Raw genomic sequence first — 22,039 nt, forward strand, 5'->3', positions numbered from 1 at the left:
ATTTATTCAAGTCATATTAATGAGTGAACTAGCTCTATATCCTATTTATTGACTTTTGCATTAATATGAATTGATAAATCTTTGGTGCACATTCATTATATATCTGTATGACAGTCATGTTTTTAACTTTTTAGAAATTATACTTTGGTAATTAAATAACAATTAGGAAAAATGTAAAGGGGTGCCTGGGTGGATCAGTTGGTTAAGCAACTGACTGGCCTGGGTCATGATCTCAGGGCCTTGGGATTGAGCCCTGTGACAGGCTCCCTGCTCAGTGGGGAGTCTGCTTGTCTCTTTCCCTTTGCCTCTCAGGCTCTCTCTCTCAAATAAGTAAATAAAATCTTAAAAAAAAGAAAATGTAAATTAATTTAAAACACCGATTTTACAGTGGTTTTGACATATGTTCCCTCAAATCAGGGAGAGAAAAATTGAAAATGTATTTTCTCAGTAAAAAGATATTGGTAAAACCAGTAAAAACCACAGGCTCAAGGTAGAGTCAGCATCACAGGAAACCAAGACTTAATTGCAGTTTCAACCTCTCTAGGTGTGGAATTCTAAGCCAATGAGCCTGGAATTTTCTGGTCTGCACCAATGAGGTAATCTATCACATGGTCCCTCCTCATCCCAGGCCCCCCCCCCAAGAAGATAAGGTAATAGGACCCTAGGCCTTTTCCCCTAAGGGAAGGTAACCTTGCCCCTTGCCTGAAATAATCTTTTCTTTCTCTTTCTTTTCTAGCTAATAACTTCCTGTAAATTCCTTCCTACAAATACTTTCCATTTTGTACAATTCTTTTGGGAGCTCCCCTCTACTTGCTATGTGGGATGATCCCCAATTCATGAATTGCTTAATAAAGCCAATTAAATTATCAGATTTGCTCAGTTGAGTTTTTTTTAAACTATACCACAACTATAATTATTAAGCTGTGAGATTCTTTAATACTTACTACTTTGAAAAGGAATCCATGTTTTGTTCTAGCCACATTAGGCCACTTGCCATTTATAAGCCATGAATTTTGACAATTCCACCTGCCTGGAACATTCTCTTGTGGCTAGTGAATTAATAATAATAGCTTCCATGCTATTGTGTCTGACACTCTCTTAAGTACTCTTAAATACTTACTCAACCTTCATTAGCTTGGTTAATCCTCACAACAACCATCGTGGAGGTTGAGAGGTTCCATACTTTTCTTATGATCACATAGCTAAAAACCTGCAGAGCTAGGTTTTATATCCAAATCTTGGACTTCAAGGTCAGTTCTACTAACACATTAAGCTGATTTAGTCTCATCTTTGAAATAACATCTCCACTGTAAATCTTTGACTTAAGGTAGAACGAATCACTCCTTCCTTTGTGTTCTCATAACAATTTGCATGTTTTCAACAATGCTAATGATAATAATAGCATTTATTAAGAGGACTTTGTTGAAAACTTTATATGCATAATCTCATTTAGACCTCACAAAATTCTGAGTTAGAAACTATTAATATTATCTCCAATAGATGAGGTACTTGAGGCTCACAGATTAAATAACTTGCCCAAGTTTACATAGCTACAAAATGGCTGAGGTAGCATTTCACTGAGTCTAGTGACAAAGCTCAAGGTCTTAGCACTAAGAGTCTACTACTTTCCTTGCTAGGCTGCTAACTCTTGGATGACAGAACAAGGTTTTTTTGTTTGTTTTTGTTTAGGCAACCCTAGATATTTGAATAGTGCCCAGTTTATAGTGCATGAAGAATGTTAAGTGAGTAGCCAAAGCACTATCAACTTTCCTTTCTACAGAAAGAGCCTGGTTGTTGGACTGTATGTGAACTACCTCCTCTCCCCCACCCATAACCACATTTCTTCCTGATACATCCCTCAGAGGTAGTGTAATTTCTTTTCCTCCTTTAGACATCATTGGGTGGTCATTTTCCCTTCTGAAAATGTTGGTTTGGGGCTGGGTGAGGTGGAGGTTCAGAGCTGTAATAGTTCTATTTCAATAATTTCCTTCCTTTTTATAGAAACTTTCAAGTGAAATTTTACATTCTTATAATCTTAGATACAACAACCTAGAGAAGTGGGTAAAGAATACATTATTAACCTATTTTATAGATGATTAAGGCTAAAACTAAGGACATTATTTTCTCCAGGTTAAAACGGCTAGAATACAATACAGCCAGGACTTGAGTTTGGGACTTCTAATTCCCGGGTCCTGGGCTCTTTGAAGACACGTTGTCGGGCGCCTGGGTGGCTCAGTTGGTTAAGCGACTGCCTTCGGCTCCGGTCATGGTCCCGGAGTCCTGGGATCGAGTCCCACATTGGGCTCCCTGCTCAGTGGGGAGTCTGCTTCTCCCTCTGACCTTCTCCCCTCTCGTGCTCTCTCTCTCTCTCTCTCAAATAAATAAATAAAATCTTAAAAAAAAAAAAGACACGTTGTCAACTTCTAGTTCCCTTAGAACTGGAATCACCAGAGAAAACATTAGATCATAGCATGGGGGGGCGGGGAGGGGGGGAATAGCTTAGAAAAGAAGAAACTGAGGCAAGAATATGAAGAAAGCTAGGTAGACCAGGTAGAGAGCAAAGCAAGCAGGGCAGTTTGTGCTCCAAATTCTGAAAAATTAAAAGTAGGATGTGGACGGAGCACTCAGTAATGGAGACCGGAACAAGACCAGAGTGGAGAGGGAGGACTATAAAGCACAAGAAGGTTCTGGGATTGGGAATCAAAGCACCCAGTAGCATCAGGGCGGCGAAGGACACGCGGCCAGTCCCGGACAAGGGTGGCGGGGCAGCACACTTCCCGCGCGGGTCGGAGCCTGCGTTGCCCCGCCCCACGCCGAGTCCGCACCGCCCCGCCCTCCCCCAGGTCCCCTAGGTGATGCTGCAGCCAAGATGGCGCCGGCGGCGGCCACGGCAGCTTGAGAGCGATGCTCGCGGTCCTCGGTACCAGCGGCGGCGGCTGTGGCCTCGGCCGGGGCCTCCGGTCTCTCCCGGGCGTGAGCGCTCAGGCGACTCTCCTCCGGCCGGGTTAGTCCGGACAACAAGGAGGCAGCCACGAAGAGAGGAGGCAGTGAAAAACGCGGAGAGAGCGCGACGCCTCCTGCCGCGGCACCATGGCTGGGCTCATCAAGAAACAGATCCTGAAGCACCTCTCCAGGTCAGCTAGAGCCTCGGGCGTGGGAGGCCAGTCCGCCTCCGCCCTAGCCGTCTCGGGGGGCTGCTCACAGCCTCGGGGGCGGCGGGGACTGGTAGTTGTGCGGGAGGCGACTCTTGAGCTGCCAGGTCTAGCTGGGGCAGGGGGTCGCGGCCCCGATCTCCCGTCGCCTGCGGCGTACGGCTCTGGCGTCAAGAGTCGGCCCCTCGGACGGGTTCTCCCCCAGCCGGCTCGCGGAGCAGCGTGGAGGGCGGCGGAGGGAGGCAGCGCGCTGAGATCGCTCCCCGACGCGGCGTCTGGGGGCGTCCCGGGGACCCGGCTTGGGCGGTCCTGCGCGGAGCCTGGGGATTTATGTGGCAGGGTGAATCCGAGCTCCGTGCTCGCCTCCATTCGGAGCAGAGCGCTAACTGAGGGCGTCTGGAGCGGTTTGGACTCTGCGCTGACGCTTGTCTTCTCCGTGAAATGTTAACCTTGTTAGTTTCTGAACTCACCCCCACCTCGCCGTTCCCACTCTGATGCATTAGAGGGTGTGCCTGTTTGCACAGTTAGGATTTGTTTTAGGTAAATAGTCAGAGTTCCCAGCTTTGGCAAGTTCTTTCTGGAGTCGTTTTAGTTCCACATAATTCTGGCAAAACAGTTTTTTGTTTTTTTAAAATTTGAGATCCATAAATTAAGGTAGTCAACATCTGTGGTGATAAACACAATACTTGTCATTCTTTCCATTTCATAACGCGGTTTTAGTCAGAAACATGACTCAGTAAAGCTGGCAGTTTGTTACTTCTGACTTCTCCATTTTTGTCTCAAGACACAGGCTAAATGTGGTATCTTGTTTCCAACTTGTTAACAGCGAATTCAAAGCACTTGGTTATGACCCTTTTCTCTGTTATTTGTAAGTTAATGATATTAGGAAAAAACTTGGGTATACTGGTATGTTTATATGGTAAAGACAATTCTTGATTCTCCAGATCATTGAGTACCACAGGTTGTACATTGCGGAACAAAATCAACATTTCTGTGAATCAGCAAATGTTATCTAAACTTAAAACATTAAGATACAACTTTTTTTAAAAAGTAGCAAATTATAGCAACATTTATGAATATACATTTCTTAATATCACTAATTGGAAAGTTTTAATATTGCACATATAGTCTGATACTGAATTATCTTATTTTGGAAAAAGGTTTTATCTTTTTAATTATTATTTAGGTAATGTCTGACTTAATCAGATGTCCTCTAGCCTTTGTCATACTCCATTCCACAAGAAAATTGAGACCTACAGAAAATGATTTGACTGTTTTTCTTCCAAGGATGATGATACATGGCTAGTTCCATTCCAGATGCTTGGGAAGAAAGTTAATTCAATCAATGAGTGGCTTAGGGTGTTCGTTTAATTCTCTTGCAGAACTCCAGTTGAGAAAGGCTCTTAAAAATTAATAGCAAAGGTGATGGCTTATTTCACATATTCAGAATTGAGTCCTTAGGAGTACTTTTTAATCTGTATGATTTCTAATACCTTTGTGGTAAATAGTAATGAGGATTTTTTTTTTCAGAGATGAGGATTTTTGTTTTTGCACCTTTGGTCATGGGTATGCCCCTTTCTCTTTCTTTCTTTCTTTCTTTTTCTTTCTTTTTCTACCTTTCTACCTTTCCACTTTTCTACCTTTCATCCCTGTGACTTAACCATTACATACTGGAAACCTGTACCTTTCACTTCCCTTCACCCATTTTGCCCACCCCCCACCCTTCACTCTGCCAACCATGTTTGTTCTTTTTATTTATGGATCTGTTTCTGCTTTTTGTTTGTTTCCTTCTTTAGATTCCACATATAAGTGAAATCATATGGTATTTGTCTTTCTCTGTGTGACTTATTTCACTTAGCATAAAACCCTCTAGTCCCTCCGTGGTGTTGCACATGGCAAGATCTCATTCTTTTTTATGGCTGAGTACAAAAGTGAGTTTTTGAAAACACTTGAATTCTTGGTTATTTCATATTTCAGAACAACTCAGGTGATTAAAGAGTGTCAAATTCATATTCATCTATTAATCTTACTGCTGTCATCGAAGAAAAATAGTTATTTATAAATGTAAAGGACAAGAGATGAAATAAGGCGGGTGTTGTGATAAATTACAGTTATTCAAGTAGGGGTGAACTTTTGAAATTACCTGGGGTCAAGCTTAATTTTACAAATTATCCAGTATTAAAGATGTCTCTATATTGAAGTAATCATCTGGAGGACAATTTAATAATTTTTAACAGGAAATACTTAGAACACATTATCTTGCAATAATAGACATTTCTTGTGGCCAGTTGATGCTCTCATGGCACCTCAAAGGAGGCCTTACCTGACCACCCTTTCATCCTTTTCTGCCTGTATCTATCTATCTGTCTATGCTTTTTCTTTGTCTTCTTCACTTGAATGTAAACTACATAATGGCAGGGATTTTGTTTTGAATCTAGCATAATGTAGGCACTCAACTATTTTTTTAATGAATGGCACCAAAGCATTGACTTTCCCTCACGTTTTCTTAACTGAGGTAAGACTATATGCCACGAGTATTATCACAGATATTGGGTATGACCAGTTGTTGTAACTGGATCATTGAATAAATGAGCCTTTGTTGTCTTGGAAAGGAAGGACTAGGAAAATGACCCTTTCTATATGGGGTCTTCCAGTAAGGAATAAGACTTTATAGGAACGAACAGGAGAAAGAATGCTTACTCTGAGCCTTGAGATTGAAGTATGGTGAAATTCTAACATTAAAACCAGTGTTAGGCAGATATAGGGGTTTGAGAAACTGGCATAGTGGAAAAGTATAAAAGAGAAATTCTTAAGAGATTAATAAATGCTTTAAGTAAATGTTGAACTGTTTGAGAAGTGTAAATCTGTATACTTGTTCCCTGCCTAATTGTTGTTTAGTTTGTATCCTAAGCATCTGTTGCATTATTAATAAAAATAGTTTGTGTACTTGGAACTGATCTGAAACTGAACAGGAGGGAGGGAGAGAGAAGGAGCAGAGCTGGGGGGATTGGGCAAGGGGGCAGGGCAAGAGGGTGATGGGAGTGTGTGTATGTGTATGTGTGTTTGTGTAGTGGGGGTGGGGGTTGGACTACTTATATTTTAAGAGAAGTGAAACAGGAAAAGCCTTTGAAGAGAAATTACTCTGATCTTTCATACTATAACCAGCACAGAATATGTTTTAGAGGCTTCTCTAGGAGAGTATTTTTTCAAAAAGGAATGGAGAGTTCTAAAGAAAAGTTATAACAAATGTAAGAAAAGAAATAAGAACAGGAGCTACCTTTCAAGACCTCATGTTACTGTGCATTTGTACTTGTGTGCTAGAGCAAAGAAGAGGAGGAAAATAGAAGCTGGAAGATAGAATATATTTAAGCCAGGACGTGAAAAGGAGTAAAAGATTCCCATACAAATGCTCCCTCTTCCCTTCCTCCCATGCTTTTTTCCCTTTGGCTAGTACATACTATGCTGGACACAAGGTTAACTGGAAGTGGGAGTTGGCAGGACAGATATTCACCACACCTGGGTGGAATCTTTGTATAGTTTAAAGTCCTGGTTTTCAGTCAGAGGTGATTTTGCCCCTTACGGGACATTTGGCAATGTCTGTATACATTTCTGATTGTCACAACTTGGGGGGGAGGGGAATAGAGGCTAGGAATGCTGCTAAACATGCTGTGTACACAGCACAGTCTGCCACAACAAATAGTTATATTGCCCAAATGTCAGTAGTTTTGAGATTGAGAAACTGGTTTGAAGTATACAAGCATGTCAGATGATTGAACTAGGTACTGTGCAATTTAAGGTTATTTTGTCTGCAAACAACAAAAATCTCTGTTTAACTTAGGTAATAGAGGAAATGTAACAGAAAGCTGTTGGGGTGGGTCACCAAGTCCGGGGAAGGGCAGACCTAACCAGCTCCTAAAACCTCATTGGACAAGATAATTCTTTGTTGTGAAGCTCTGCTCTGTGTTTGTGGGATGTTTAGCAGCATCTCTGGTCTCTACCCACTAGATGCCAGTAGCACTCCAGGCATTGACAAATGTCCCCTTAGAGTAAAATCTCTCTTGGTTGAGCACGACTGCTTCTACCTCTCACAACTCCCAATCTGTGGTCTTTCCTGTCAAGTTTGAGATTCCTGGGAGAGAGAACCTGTTTGGCTCAGTTCTGCTTACCAACATGGATCAGTTAAAAATGGCAAAGGGTCATAAAGCAAAGATATGGTCATAGGTAGAACTGTTTTGAGTGTGGCTTGCTGTTCCATTTGGTATCTTTAATAGGCACTGAACTAAATTAGATTTCAGAGTGCCTCATTTTCTATGTTAAAGAAATTGAACTTCATCCTGGGAGGTGACTGCTAATAAAGAATTCCAGACAAAAGAGGGACATGATCATTAAAGATGCTTGGTTATCAGTTTGGTTTTGGAATCCAGGGTTCAGGAGCAGTTGACTGTGGTGGAAATAGAGAGTCTATGGAGGGTCTCTGATTAACTTAAATAGAAAAGTCCTGTATTGTAGGGATATTATCCTACAGAATTTATGGAAGGTCAGGGAACCGTACTTGGAAAGGGATTGGATCCAGACCAGTTCTAATGATCTAGGTAGGAGAAACCACTTGACAGTCTCAACAAGATATGTTCCCTAAACTAAGGGAAGGAACAAATAGAAAGAGAGGGTGCCTTGGGAAGATTGTTGAATATTTGGAATATATGTTAGGGAGATTAGGAAAGGTTGAACTCTTGCCCGGTCTTGTGACTGAATGGCAAAGTGATAGAGACTTTAGGGTGCCTCACGGTGTATTCATGGAATAGCTTATACTGTGAAAGGAAGAAAAGGGGGGAACAGCAGCTGATAGTCTGGAAAGAACCATCAAAGGATTGGAAATTTTATCTGGGTGGGAGAGCAGTTGAGAAAAACAAATGAGAGAACTGGAAGGATTGGAGGTTTTGTCTAAAAGTATTAAAGTTTAAAATTTCAGAGGAGGATTAGGCCTAATTTAGAGCAAGGTATCCATTAAGGCCATTGAACTGAATTGCTGAAGAGACGTTAAGGTGCATATAATCTTCTGGAGTGGAGTGAGGAGTGAAGTAAGTAGAGGAAGATGAGATCAAAGAGAAAACCAGGCTAGACCTTGTGGGGCCTTGTAATGACTAGGTCTATAATCATTCCTGAATTAAACATTCTTGAAAGGAAACAGAACATGATTTAGACCGTCGGAAATTATTTTTTCAAATGATAATTTTGTGTAATTATTGATACGCTAATTACATCTTTCACTTTTATGGTAAAGCTCAATAAATAATTTTGAGAGTTTATGTTTATCAGGTTCTTGAACACTGGGCATTGGAGATACAAAGATGGGTAAGACATGGTCTCAGCTCTTGGGAAACTTCAGTGATTCCTCTTGTGGCATAGGAAGCATGAGTAGGATCACTAAATGTAACCTGTTTTTAGAAATATATTGCCATATGAAGTTTGTGAGATTTGATTTACTTGGATTGGGCAACTGGGAAAAAATTGAGTTAATTATTACCTTTTAGGAATAGAAATAAATTTACTTTTGTAATTTTGGGAATTTTAAAAAGTAATTTTTAGTTACTTAAATTGACAGTATTCTTTTTAAAATAACCCCCAGTACTGTTGGTTTTGACACTAGATATATAACAGTTATTTAGCAAATATTTACTGAGTGCTACTTTGTACCATGCGCTAGTCCATAGTGCTGTGGCTAGAATCCCTGCCTTCAGTGGCATTTACATTTTTAATCAAAGGAGGCTGATAGTAAAAGAGTGAAGTACATTATATCAGTTTGTGGAAAGTGCTATTAAAAATATAACACAGGGAAAGGGGATAGAAAGTGCAGGGAGGTAAGGGTAGAGTTTGCAGTTTTAAATCTGGTGATCAGGAAGGCCTGATTGAAAAGGTGATATTTGAGAAGAGATATGAAAGAGGTAGTGGAAGTAAATGCAAGGATCCAGAAGTGGAAGCTTGCTTATCATTTTTGAAATGTATCAAGGCCACCAACATGAGTGGAGTGAGGAGTGAGGTAAGTAGAGGAAGATGCATCAAAGAGAAGACAGGGCCAGACCTTTTGGGGCCTTGTAATGACTTCAGCTTTTTACCTTGAGTGAGATTGGAAGCAAGGCTTTGAGCCAAGGATTACTCTGCAGCTATGTGGGAAATAAGTAATAGGAGGACAAGGGCAGAAGCAGGAGGCCAATTAAAAGTGTTAACTATCCAGGTGAGAAAGGTTTTGACTTGGACCTGTGTTGATGCAGTGGACTTGTTGAGATAGAGACAGGTTCTAGATGTATCTCAAAGGTAGAACCACAGGATTTGCTGACAGGTAACATGTGGATTGAGAGAGAAAGAACAGTCATGACATAAGGAACTGAGAAGATGGAGTTGCTGTTAACTACGTAGAAGAGTGCAGGAGAGGCAGGCTTAAGGTAGAGAGATAAGGAGTTTGGTTTTGATGTATTAATTTGGATGCCTGTTAGATATCTGAAAGGAGATTCCTTTTATTTGTGAACTAATTTAGACTACACATTTTAGTCTGCTGTTCTGTGAAATGGAAGTATGTGCAAAGCAACCTTCAAAGGCCAAAGGAACCGTGACTGAAGAAAAACACCAAGTTCAGCTTGATGAGAAATGGTTTTTAAGGGGACTAATGGACAGAAGCATATCTTGGGGGGCTGCAAGTGGGTAGATCTCCACAACACCACCTTTTGGGAAACCTGCTTTTATAGCTCTAGGGGCTGGAGAGTACATGCTAGGAGACCACCAGGGAGGAGCATGTTTGAGAATAGGTAAGTATCATAGTCATATCTCCAGAGCAGTTCCAAAATGTTATGCTCCAAGGGTGTACTTAAGGGTGCTGTTAAACAAAAGGAAAGAATGGGAATGGGGGCTGTATTCAAGAAGACTTCAGGTCACGGAGCAGCCATCATGGTGTTAGTCTGGTTCACATGTCTGCAGCACCAGTATCAAGTGTTTTGCGTGTGGTTATCCTTTGGTTTATGCAGTACATAATTACAGTGAAGTGAATTGTGAGATGAATTTTAAGGGGTGGACTTTATAGTGTTGTATTTTTTGCTATTAAGTATACTATGTAGAGGTATCAAGCAGGTGACCATTTTTTTCACACTAATTTCCAACTAAAACCAGATATTGATTCCTCAGAAGCTAGTTTCAGGAGATAGATTTGCAGACTTTAGTTGAAAGGGGACTTAGATGCTTGGTCCATTGGATGTTGTAATATTACCATTCTAGAATCAGAAGAGATTTGTTCCGGTCTCTGAGAAGGAAATTATTAAAACGTTAGGATTTGTGATTTGCCCAGGGTTTGACAGGTAGTATTAAGTGGTTAAGTTACTGATCCAGTACTCTTTTAATATGATTATTCTATGCTGCCTCCTCAGGCTTTTGCTCTATTTTCAGCATTTATTATAAAATTTCAGTCTTACTACTCTTTTGTGGTATTTCACCATCCTGTTGCAGTATCCCTTAGGAGATTCTTTTATTATTTGGAAGTCCTTTGACTCTGTAGTCCTTTGAAGCTTGGGAAACATAGCCTTTTGACTTAGTAGTTCTGTGAAATTGGGAAAGCACAATTTCTCCATTTCTTTATACTTGCATAATTTTTTTTGCAATATTACACTTTGCCTTAATGCTTCAATCTGAACATTTCCTTAGTAAGTTGATCTCTTATCAGTTATATGTGTTCTAAATGCTGCACATTATTTTGCATATATTAGGATGAATAATTTAATATTTCTGTTAAATACTGGTATTTAGTTGTTATTAGTGACTGGAGCTCAGATTGAATGTAAGTTACAGGTGTAACTTTATGACTGTTTCCATGAGTGAAATACAAGCAGTTACCACATCAAGACAAAGTTATTAAAACAAAGTTGAGAGCTGAAACAAATATGATTCAGAGTATAATAGTTATTTATTTTTTCAGATATTAGATTTACTGTTAGTCTGTCTGATAATTCATTTACTTATTTTGAGATTTCTCCCAGCCAAAATGAATGTAATATATAAATTTTGAATCTCTAGATTAGTCTCTTCTTTAAGACTTAATTTTAGCTATATGTATATGTACCCTTCTACCCAAAAATAAAAGAGAGCTCTCTAGCTTCTTTTTGCCACTGCTAGTATAACATCAAGTGTTGTTTTCCTCTACTGTTGTTTGTAATTTTATTTTAGGAATTAATATTTAGAGAGAAACTTAGAAATACCAGAAAATTCATTTTAAAATTTGCCAAAACCATGTTGTTTACTAAATTCAGTTCCTATTCCAAAGTTTTCTTCTGCTGCGATGGAACTTTATATATAAATGAACTATACATAAAAAGGGGCATCATAAAATCTAAGGTTTATATTATCTTTAAGGAGTATTTTAAGTGTGATTATTCGCATTGATAAATCATGCATTTATTCTTTCCACCAATACTTACAGAAGATCTGTAAGATATATGTGAAGTTAAGAACTATAAATGCCTTCTTAAAACAGTATGGTAGATGATTAAGTAGATTCCAGGATAAAATGTAAGTCTTAAGAGATAGGCACAAAGTACTGTATGCAAATTTAATGGAAGTAGAGACATTGAGACAGAGGTGGTCTAAGTCCAGAGAAACTGTAAAGAAATAATGAAATAAAAATACATAAATGACAGTTTATGTGATATAAAATGGATAGTTAACTAAATCTGTTTGCTTGATAGTGTCATGCATACCAAGGGAATATTTAAAGCAGTTAGAGAAGTTAAGGATAGTTTATTTTTTAAAAAAGATTTCTATATTTACCTTAGAGAGAGCGAGAGTATGTACACATGAGTGCGGGGAGGGCAGAGGGAAAGGGAGAGAATCCTCAAGCAGATTCCCCAAGGTCGGCAGGGGAATTGGGCTCCATCCCAGGCCCTGAGATCATGACCTGAGCTAAACAAGGAGTCAGATGCTTAACTGACTGAGCCACCCAGCGCCTTTAGTTCCTAGAAACTTGGCTGCAGTTTTTTTCTACTGTTTTCTGATACTAAACTTTCTATCCCTTTTTTGTTTTTCACCCATCTTTTGTTGTCTTATTACTGTAGCCAGATTGTTTACATTCCTTCTTGCCAGGTCATCCTCTCGGGCCTCATTTTACTTGTACATCTTAACAGGCAGCTTTAACTAGGTCGGCTAGTCTTCATTGGTCTTCATTTTTTAATTCCTTTAGGTCTTAAAATATTTTATTACAACAAAAATTTCCATGTTTTAGTTCTGTAGATTGTCATCTCTATTTTTTAGTTTCTTTCTTTCTTTTTTTTAAGTAGGCTCCATGCCTAACATAAGGCTTGAACTCATGAATGTAAGTAAGACTTGAACTCCACCGACTGGGCCAGCCAGGTGCCCTCTAGATTGTCATCTCGTTAAGGGCAGAATCACCCTGACAGACTGCATTCTGAAGGCAGTGATTGTGTTTATCTTGTTTGCTGTTGTACCTTTAGCATCTGGCACAGTATTGTTATACATAGTTGTTCAGAAACATTTTCAGCTGACTAGAGAATAGATTAGCTTTGGCCTTCATAGAATTTATAGGATGTAAATTGGTTGTCCTGAATACATTTTTGGCAGATGACTCATATCCAAGAAATTTAGATTAAAAACTTTTTTTTTTTTATAAATACTCTAGTTCTCTGACTTGCTTTTGTGTGTATAGATGTAATTTATTGCTGGATCTCTCTTTGGTTTGTGGGTTAATTTTCATAGCTAACTTTACTTTTTGGTATTCTCCATAAAATGAATTGAAGATTACAGTTTTAAATGGGCTTTTTAGCAGTTAAACTAATTTGATAATTTGTATTTGTAAATTGCTTATCTTTTAGAGTGCTTGTCCTATTTGGTTTGATTTAATGTTGAATTACACAGTTCAGTCTTCATATAGCTTTTGTACAACAGAGTTATTTCATTTTTGTTAATATTTTTAATATAAAATTAAAAAAATATCAGTAGTAATAATACCAGTGGTAGAGAGAATGAGGGAAATCACAAATGGTTAATTTATCTTAGAATTTAAGCAGTGTTGCCTTTAGTTATTCCAGTGTGAAATACAACTGTATTTTTTTAAGTGCATCACAGCTAAATATTTTTATCATATCATTCCTTTCCTCTTCCTTCCCTTAAATTTGCTCCCTCCTATGTCCCCTGTGTACCCATTCCCTGCAGCGATCCCTGCTGGCTGTGGTGGAGATTGGTGTGCTGTGAATTTCATAATCAAGGAGTCTAAGAAACCCTGGGAACTGACTACTTGCTTTCACCAGGAATAGGGACCTTTTGTCTGAATTTCCTGCCCTCAGGTAATACTTCTGTTCCCCATCATTTTTGGTTTCTTTTTCTTTCTTTTTATAAATGCAAGCACTTATTTTGCCCCACATAAAGATACTTTGAGAATATTTTCTAATTCTTACTGTACTAGTCAGATACTGATTTCTTTTTTCTTTTCTTTTTTTTTTTTTTACAGTAGCTCTAGGCTCATGCAATTCCTCTCTTAGAGTGGCTTTTCTAATATATAAGGTTTGGCAATGCATTTGAAGTTATAACCAACTCTTTCTGTTGTTAAAAGAGTTTTATAACTTACAGTCAGCTATTTGGAAATAGTAATTAGTATTTGATCTACTCTTTAATGGGTAAGATTTCATAGTCTAATGTAATTAATGAGGTATGAAGCCTCTTGATAAAGAGAATGTTTTCATCACTTCTCATTGAAGGACTTAAGAGTATTTTGTGTATTTAATGTTAATTATGATCTTTATCAAAGAGATTGAAGTAATTCTTATGAACAGCAGTGAAAATAGAGTTCTTGAGGAATGTAAGGACTTGCCACCCCATTTATTACTTCCCCTCTCCTCTTACCCCTTTTAAAAATTCATTATCAGGGAAAGTAATTATGTTATAAAACCAGATTCATGGAAATGGCACTGAATTTCAAGTTGGACTTAATGAAAAATCTAGAAACTTGTATCATTGAACACTTCTAGTGCTTAGGAAATTTATCCACATAACTACTTTGAACTATTCTAAAAGTTTAGTGAGAAATTGGTAATTAAACATTAACCATGATTGGGGCACCTGGCTAGCTCATTGATGGAGCATGTGACTTTTTTTTTTTAAGATTTTATTTATTTGTTTGAGAGAGAGAATGAGCAGTGGGGAGGAGTAGAGAGAGAGAGAAGCAGACTCCCTGCTGAGCAGGGAGCCCGATGTGGGGCTCGATTCCAGGACCCTGAGATCATGACCTGAGCCGAAGGCAGAAGCTTAACAGACTGAGCCACCCAGGTGCCCCTGGAGCATGTGACTCTTGATCTGGGGTTGTGAGTTCAAGCCCCATGTTAGGTGTAGAGATTACTTTTTTTTTTTTTAAGATTTTATTTGAGAGAGAGAATGAGATAGAGAGATCATGGGGGGGTAGGGTCAGAGGGAGAAGCAGACTCCCTGCTGAGCAGGGAGCCCGATGCGGGACTCAATCTCGGGACTCCAGGATCATGACCTGAGCCGAAGGCAATCGCTTAACCAACTGAGCCACCCAGGCGCCCAGGTGTAGAGATTACTTAAAAAAAAAAAAAAAAAAAGATTAACCATGAGCAGAGTTGTGCAACTCATTACAGAGGAGTGATGTGACATTTGATAAATTTATTGGCCACGTGTTAGCAATTGTATAGATATGATCAATTAAATATTGTTTTCCAGTATTCTTGTCTGCCTTGATTCTTTGCTATCATTTGGGTGTCTGGATCTAAACCAAAATTGCCAAGGGAAAGATGCCAAGCTTTAACCTTAGGTAGACCATTAGGGAAACCTTTGAGATTATCTTTAGGATATTGATATTTAAGGATGTTGTTTATAAAGGCATTCAAAGATGGTTCTGGTCTTGTATATACCTCTAATAAGTCCTCTAGAACCTTTGCTTCTGAAGTACAATCATAGCTATAATCCCCTGCTTTTTTTAGGTTACACTTCCTTAACATCTCTTTATTTGACCTGGTTTGTGCTTAGCTTATTGAGGATGAGGTGTTACAATTTTTTTTTAAAGATTTTATTTATTTATTCATGAGAGACAGAGAGAGAGAGAGAGAGGTAGAGGGAGAAGCAGGCTCCCAAGGAGCAGGGAGCCCGATGTGGGACTCGATCCCAGGACTCTGGGATCATGACCTGAGCCGAAGGCAGACGCTTAACCATCTGAGCCACCCAGGCGCCCCTGAGGTGTTACAATTTTATTCTTAGTTTCAACCATAGCTATCCATTTGTTTATTCAAGTCACCTACCAAACTTAATTCCTTTTCTCTCTTTATCTTCTCATTTTAATAAATTATGATGCCTTTTTATTTAAGTAACTCTTAAATAGATCTTCCTTTTCCTGAACCTAGCACATAGCTGACTTCTTGGCACCAAGTAGACATCAGTAAGACTTGAATATCCAGATTTAACTCATCATTTCTTGTGTTACTCTTGCAAATAAGCATTCTCATTTCCTTCTGGTCTCATACTTTTTTATTCCACCCTTGGCACTATTCCTAGAGAGATCTGTTCAAAATGCTAATCTTACCATTTAATTTCTTGGTAAAAATTTTCTTTTTTAATTGAAGTATAATTGACACACAGTAGCCCATTGATTCCAGGTTTACATCATAGTGATTTTTTTAAGATCTTTTATTTATTCATTTGAGAAAGAGAGTAAATGAGAGCATGAGTAGAAGGGAGGGTCAAAGAGAGAGGGAGAAGCAATCTCCCCTGCTGAGCAGCTCAGACCTGAGCCAAAGGCAGATGCCCACTGAAGCACCCAGGAGCCCCTATAGTGATGTATTTTTTAAAAGATTTATTTATTTATTTTAGAAAAAGAGAGAGTGAGAGGGAGAGAGAAAGCCAAGCTCTGCTGAGTGCAGAGCTGGGACGCAGGGCTTAATCTCATGACCCTCGGATCAAGACCGGAGCTGAAATCAAGAGTTGAATGCTTAACTGACTGAGCCACCCAGGCCCCCCATCATAGTGATATTTTTATACATTATGAAATGAACCCCACAATAAGTCTAGTTACCATCTGTCACCACACAAAATTGTTACAATATTGTTGGCTGTAGTACCTATGCAGTACATTATATCCTCATGACTTACTTATGTTATAACTGGAAATTTGTGCCTCTTAATCCCCTTCATCTATTTTGTAGAGCCCCAATCCCTCCCCAGTCTGGTAGTCAATTGTTGCTTCTAATATCTGTGAGTCTCCTTTTGTTGTGCCTCTTCATTTGCTTCGTTTTTTAGATTACACATATAAGTGAAATCATATGGTATTTGTCATTGTCTGACTTACTTCATTTAGCATAAAACTCTCTAGGTCCATCCATGCTGCAAATGGCAAGAGTTCATTCTTTTTTATGGCTGAGTAATATTCCAATGTGTGTGTATACCACAGCTTCTATATCCATTCATCTATTGATGGATAATTTGATTGCTTCCATATCTTGGCTATTGTAAATAGTGCTACAGTGAACCTAGGTGTTGTGCATATATCTCTTTGAATTGGTGGGGGTTTTTTTTGTTTTGTTTTTTGCTTTTTGGATATATACCTAGAGGTGTAATTGATAGATAGTGTGGTAGTTCTAATTTTAATTTTTTGAGGTGTTTTCATATTGTTTTCCATAGTGGCTACACCACTTTACATTCCCACCAACAGTGTACAAAGGTTCCCTTTTTTCCACACCCTCACCAACACCTGTTATTTTTTGTCCTTTTGATAATAGCCAATCTGACTGGTGTGAGGTGGTATCTCCTTGTGGTTTTGATTTGTATTTCCCTGATGATTAGTGATGTTGAGCATCTTTTCATGTGTCCATTGGCCATCTGTATGTCTTCCTTGGGGACACTGTTTATTCAGATCCTCTCCTCATCTTATCAGATGTATGATTTGTAAATATCTTCTTTCATTCAGTTAGGTCACTTTTTCATTTTGTTGTTGGTTTCTTCTGTGCAAAAGCTTGTAGTTTGATGTAGTGCCATTTATTTATTTTACCTTTGTTGCCCTTGCCTAAGAAGAGTGGTTCAAAAAAAAATATGGCTAAGACTGGTATCAGAGAGCTTACTATCTGTTTTTTTGTTTTTGTTTTTGTTTTTTTCTGGGAGTTTCATGGTTTCTGGCTTCACATTCAAGTCCTTAATTAATTTTGAATTTATTTTTGTATGTGGTATAAGATAGTGACCCGGTTTCATTTTTTTTACATGTGGCTGTCCAGTTTTCCCAACACCATTTATTGAAGAGACCTTTTTCCCCATTGTATATTCTTGCCTTCTTTGTCATAGATTAATTGAACATATAAATATGGGTTTATTTCTGGGCTCTCTTTTCTATTTCCTTGATATATGTGTCTAAGTTTTTATGCCAGTACCATAATGTTTTGATTACTAACAGTTTTGTAGTATTTGAAATCAGGAAGCATGATAACCTCCAGCTTTGTTTTTTCTCATGATTGCTTTTGCCGTTCAGGGTCTTTTTGTGGATCCAGGCAGGTTTTGGGATTCTTTGTTTTAGTTCTATCAAAAATGTCATTGGTATTTTGATGGGGATTGCATTGAATTTGTAGGTTGCTTTGGGTAGTGTGGACATTTTAACAATATTTTTTTCATTCCATGAGCACAGCGTATCTTTCCATTTATTCTTTCCATTTGTGGAATCTTTCCATTCCACAACAGTGCTGTCCTCTGTTTCTCAGTGTCTTACAGAGTATATAGGTCTTTCACTCCCTGGTCAAATTTATTCCTAGATATTTTATTCTTTTCAGTGCAGTTGTAAATGGGATTGTTTTCTTAACTTCTGATAACTCATTATTAGTGCAACCTATTTTTGTATGTTAATTTTGTATCCTGCAACTTTATTGAATTCATTTATTCATTCTTATTAGTAGTTTTTTGGTGCAGTCTTTAGAATTTTCTGTATATTGTATTATATCATCTACAAATTGACAATTTTATTTCTTCCTTTCCAATTTGGATTCCTTTTATTTCTTCTTCTTGCCTAATTGCTCTGGCTAGGACTTCCAATACTATGTTCAATTAAAGTGGTGAGAGTGAGCATCCTTGTCTTGCCCCTGATCTTGGAGGAAAATCCTTAAGCTTTTCACTGTTGAGTAGGATGTTAGCCATGGATTTGTCTTAGGGCCCTTATTATGTTGAGGGGTACATTTCTTCAATACACACTTTGTTGAGAATTTTTATCATAAATAGATGTTTTTATCATAAATAGATGTTGAAATGTGTTAAATGCTTTTTCTGTGTCTACTGAGATGATCATATGGTTTTTATCCTTTGCTTTGTTAATGTGTATCACATAAAGATTGGTAAAAAATTTTTATTGGCTCATGTTCAAGCTTTTTAAAAAAATTTATTTATAACAGTAGAATTTTTTGTCCAAAGAAATATTAAAATAGAACTTAACTGAATAAGATAGGCAAAAAGTAGGGCTCCTTGTTAATGGAACAAAGACTGGCTATGCTCATAAATTTCCTTTTAGTAATTTAGTTGAATCAGTAATTAGGGCGATTAGCTATTACATCTTTTCCCTTTTTATTTCTTCTCCCAGCTATGTTGAATCATGAGTCTTCTTAGGAGCACTGTGGGAACAATGCAGATGTGTAGGATGAAATCTACATTCTTTGGCATGGGATGCAAGAGTCCTTCATGACCTGGCTTCAGGCCACCTTCAAAAGCATTCCATTTCATTACAAACTACCCAATGCCTTGTACTTCATCCATGCCTACTGTATGTGATCCTGTAACCTTGAACATGCTGTTGCCATGCCTAAAATGTCCTCTCACGTGGAAGAAACTTAACTCTTAAAAAACATAGCTCAGGTTTGGCCTTCTCCATGAAGCCTTCCCTAAACAGTATTTTTAACAAATGATCACTACTTCTCATATACCTCCATCTTATCCTATTTTCATTTTTATTGTAATATCTGTCACACAATGCTTGGCACATAGTAAACTATAACGTACTGCCATGATTTGTTTATGTGCTTGTCTCATAGTAAACTGAGGTTTTTGAAAGCAGTGATTATGTCTTATTTGTCTAAGTTACCCAAGAGCCTAATCATTGCTCAGTTTTTGCCATGAAGGATGCATGTATAGTTGTGTCAGGTGTTCCAATATTTCAACAAAATTAGGAAACCCAGATTTTAATACAAGGTCTACTCATTTTAAATGTTAGCCACCCATTCAGGTTTTTTAAAACACTGTGCAGACAGACAAAACGTATTTGTGGGTAAAACAAAGCTCACGGGCTGCCAACTTATAACCTCTTCCATTCTTTAGAACTTTTCAATTCTTTAAATGTGAAAAAACTGGTTAGGCAAGATTGGTTGATATCCTTTACATGTGTATTATAAAAATAACCAAGCCAAACAAACTCTGTAAATTGAGAATACTAAAAAAAACATTATTATGAGCATAACTTGATTCTTCTTCCATTAACACTAAAGTTTTCTTTGAAGAAAATAACATTTATATCTTTAAGTATTTAATAAGCTTCAAATTGACATTGAAAGCGCCTTGAAGGTAGGAATTGACATATACTCCTATAATGCCCAGGAAATGTTTATTAATTATTGTTGAATTGAAAATCGATCAGTATGATAATGATATGGTAATTGATATTGAAATCCCTTTTAAGTTAAAATTATACAAATTTGATTATAGTCTTGGCTCTGCCTTGATATGACCTTAGCAGTTGACTTAAACCCTTTTGGTCTTCACTTTTTTTTTTTTAAGATTTTATTTATTTATTTGACAGGGAGAGACAGCGAGAGAAGGAACACAAGTAGGGGGAGTGGGAGAGGGAGAAGCAAGCTCTCCACTGAGCAGGGAGCCCAATGTGGGGCTCGATCCCAGGACCCTGGGATCATGACCTGAGCCGAAGTCAGATGCTTAACAACTGAGCGACCCAGGAGCCCCATGGGCTTCACATTTTATATAATAAGATGAAGACTTTGGATTAGTGCAACTTTTCAGGTGCTAAAATTATTTCATATTTTTTGATAGTATGAAGGCTGTTTGTTGATCTACTCGGTTTTTAATTTTTTATTTTTTTTAAAGATTTTTTTAATCTGTTTTGAGAGAGAGAGAGAGAGAGAACACGAGTGGGAGGGGCAGAAGGAGAGGGAGAGAGAATCCCAAGCAGACTCTGTGCTGAGTGATCTACTCAGTCTTTTAACTTGGTTTAAAATTGCTTCTTATATCTTCAGATGACAAATTACGAATGGTTTTCAAAAAGCTGTGGTTCAAATATCTTAAAAATTCTGATTTCCTTGTATTTTATTAAGTTAACTAGTCCATTTTCTTTTTTATTAGGAAGTATACATAGGTGTGTGTGTGTGTGTGAGAGAGAGAGAGAAAAGGTGTGCTCATAATAAATTACATTCTTCATTGAGCATTCTCAATTTATAGTTTGTTTAGCTTATTTTTTTAATATGCAAGTAAAGAAAATCAATCTTGTATAAGCATTTTTTATATATGACTTAAACAGCTTTATTGAAATATCATTGATTTATATGCAGTAAACTGTATATATTTAAGGTATACAGTTTGATGAAATTTTGACATATGCCCTTAATTTTCCTCATGTCCTTTTGTAGTCCTCTTCTTCCTCCCCTCCTGCCTCATTCTTTATTATTATATAATCTACTTATTTCACTTAGTGTGTATTTTCCAGAATTTTATATAAATGAATCATATACCTTCTTTTGGCCTCTTTCCATCAGCATAATTATTTTGCAATTAATCTGTTCTGTTATATGCTTTCTCTCTTACTGCTGAATATAGTCCTTTGTGAATATGCCATAATGTGTTTATCCCTTCACCTGATGATGGTCATTTAGGTTGTTTCTGGTTTTGGACTATTACAAATAAAGCTGCTGTAAACATTCATGTATAAGTCTTTATGAGGACATATGCTTTTCATTTCTCCTAGGTGTACGCCTGGGAGTAGGATGGTTGAGTTATACGTGGGTACATAAATAAGTTTTTAAGAAACTGGTAAACAGCGTTCTGAAGTGTACATTTTATGTTCTCACCAGCAAGTGTGTGAGAGTTCCAGTTGCTCCATATCTTCAAGAATGCTCAGTATGGTCAGTCTTTGAATTTTTTCATTTTAGTGGTAAGTAGTGGTATGGTTTTAATTTGCAGTTCCCTGTTGACTGGCTATATCGTACATCTTTTCGCGTGCTTATCTGCCATCTGTATGTCTTCTTTGGTTTGAGGGTCTGTTTAAATCTTTTGCTTATTTTATTAATCTGTTGTCTTATTTTTGAGTTGTAAGAGTTCTTTTTTTTTTTAAAGATTTTATTTATTTATTTGACAGAGAGAGACACAACGAGAGAGGGAACATAAGCAGGGGGAGTGGGAGAGGGAGAAGCAGGCTTCCTGTGGAGCAGGGAGCCCGATGCGGGGCTCGATCCCAGGACCCTGGGACCATGACCTGAGCCGAAGGCAGACGCTTAACGACTGAGCCACCCAGGCGCCACTAAATAAATAAAATCTTAAAAAAAAAAAAAAGAAAGACTGCATATTTTTCTCATTTAGTGCTCTGAAATCTTTGACAGGCTCAAGATCACCAAGATTTTCTCCTCTATTTTCTTACAGTGATTTTATGGATTCGGTTTTTAGATTTTGGTCTGTGATCTATTTAAATATTTGTTTATAGTGTGAGGTAAGTATCAAGGTTCTTTTTTTTTTCTTCTTCTTCTTTTGGCCATGGCTATACAGTTGTTCCAACACCCAACACAATTTATTGAAAATAGTATCTTTTTTTTTAAGCTACACGCAGGCTTGAGCTCACAACCCTGAGATCAAGACCTGAGCTGAGATCA

General features: G+C 37.9%; 1 protein-coding gene across 2 annotated transcripts in view; it reads left to right on the forward strand.

Annotated features, from left to right (window-relative positions):
- The first annotated feature begins 2,846 nt into the window (after window positions 1–2,846).
- The window catches only part of UHRF1BP1L (UHRF1 binding protein 1 like), a 122,280-nt gene continuing 103,087 nt past the window's right edge, over window positions 2,847–22,039 (forward strand). The window contains exons 1-2 of one of the 2 annotated variants that reach the window (XM_027592546.2): window positions 2,847–3,134; window positions 13,356–13,486. Coding sequence is in view for 1 of the 2 variants with exons in the window: in XM_027592545.2 (XP_027448346.1) it covers window positions 3,091–3,134 (44 nt within the window). In the remaining variant the exon portion in view is untranslated. The remainder of the gene's footprint in view (window positions 3,135–13,355; window positions 13,487–22,039) is intronic. The other variant, XM_027592545.2, reaches the window with a different exon arrangement.

The sequence above is a fragment of the Zalophus californianus genome, chromosome 9 (assembly GCF_009762305.2).
Source record: "Zalophus californianus isolate mZalCal1 chromosome 9, mZalCal1.pri.v2, whole genome shotgun sequence".
NCBI lineage: Eukaryota > Metazoa > Chordata > Mammalia > Carnivora > Otariidae > Zalophus > Zalophus californianus.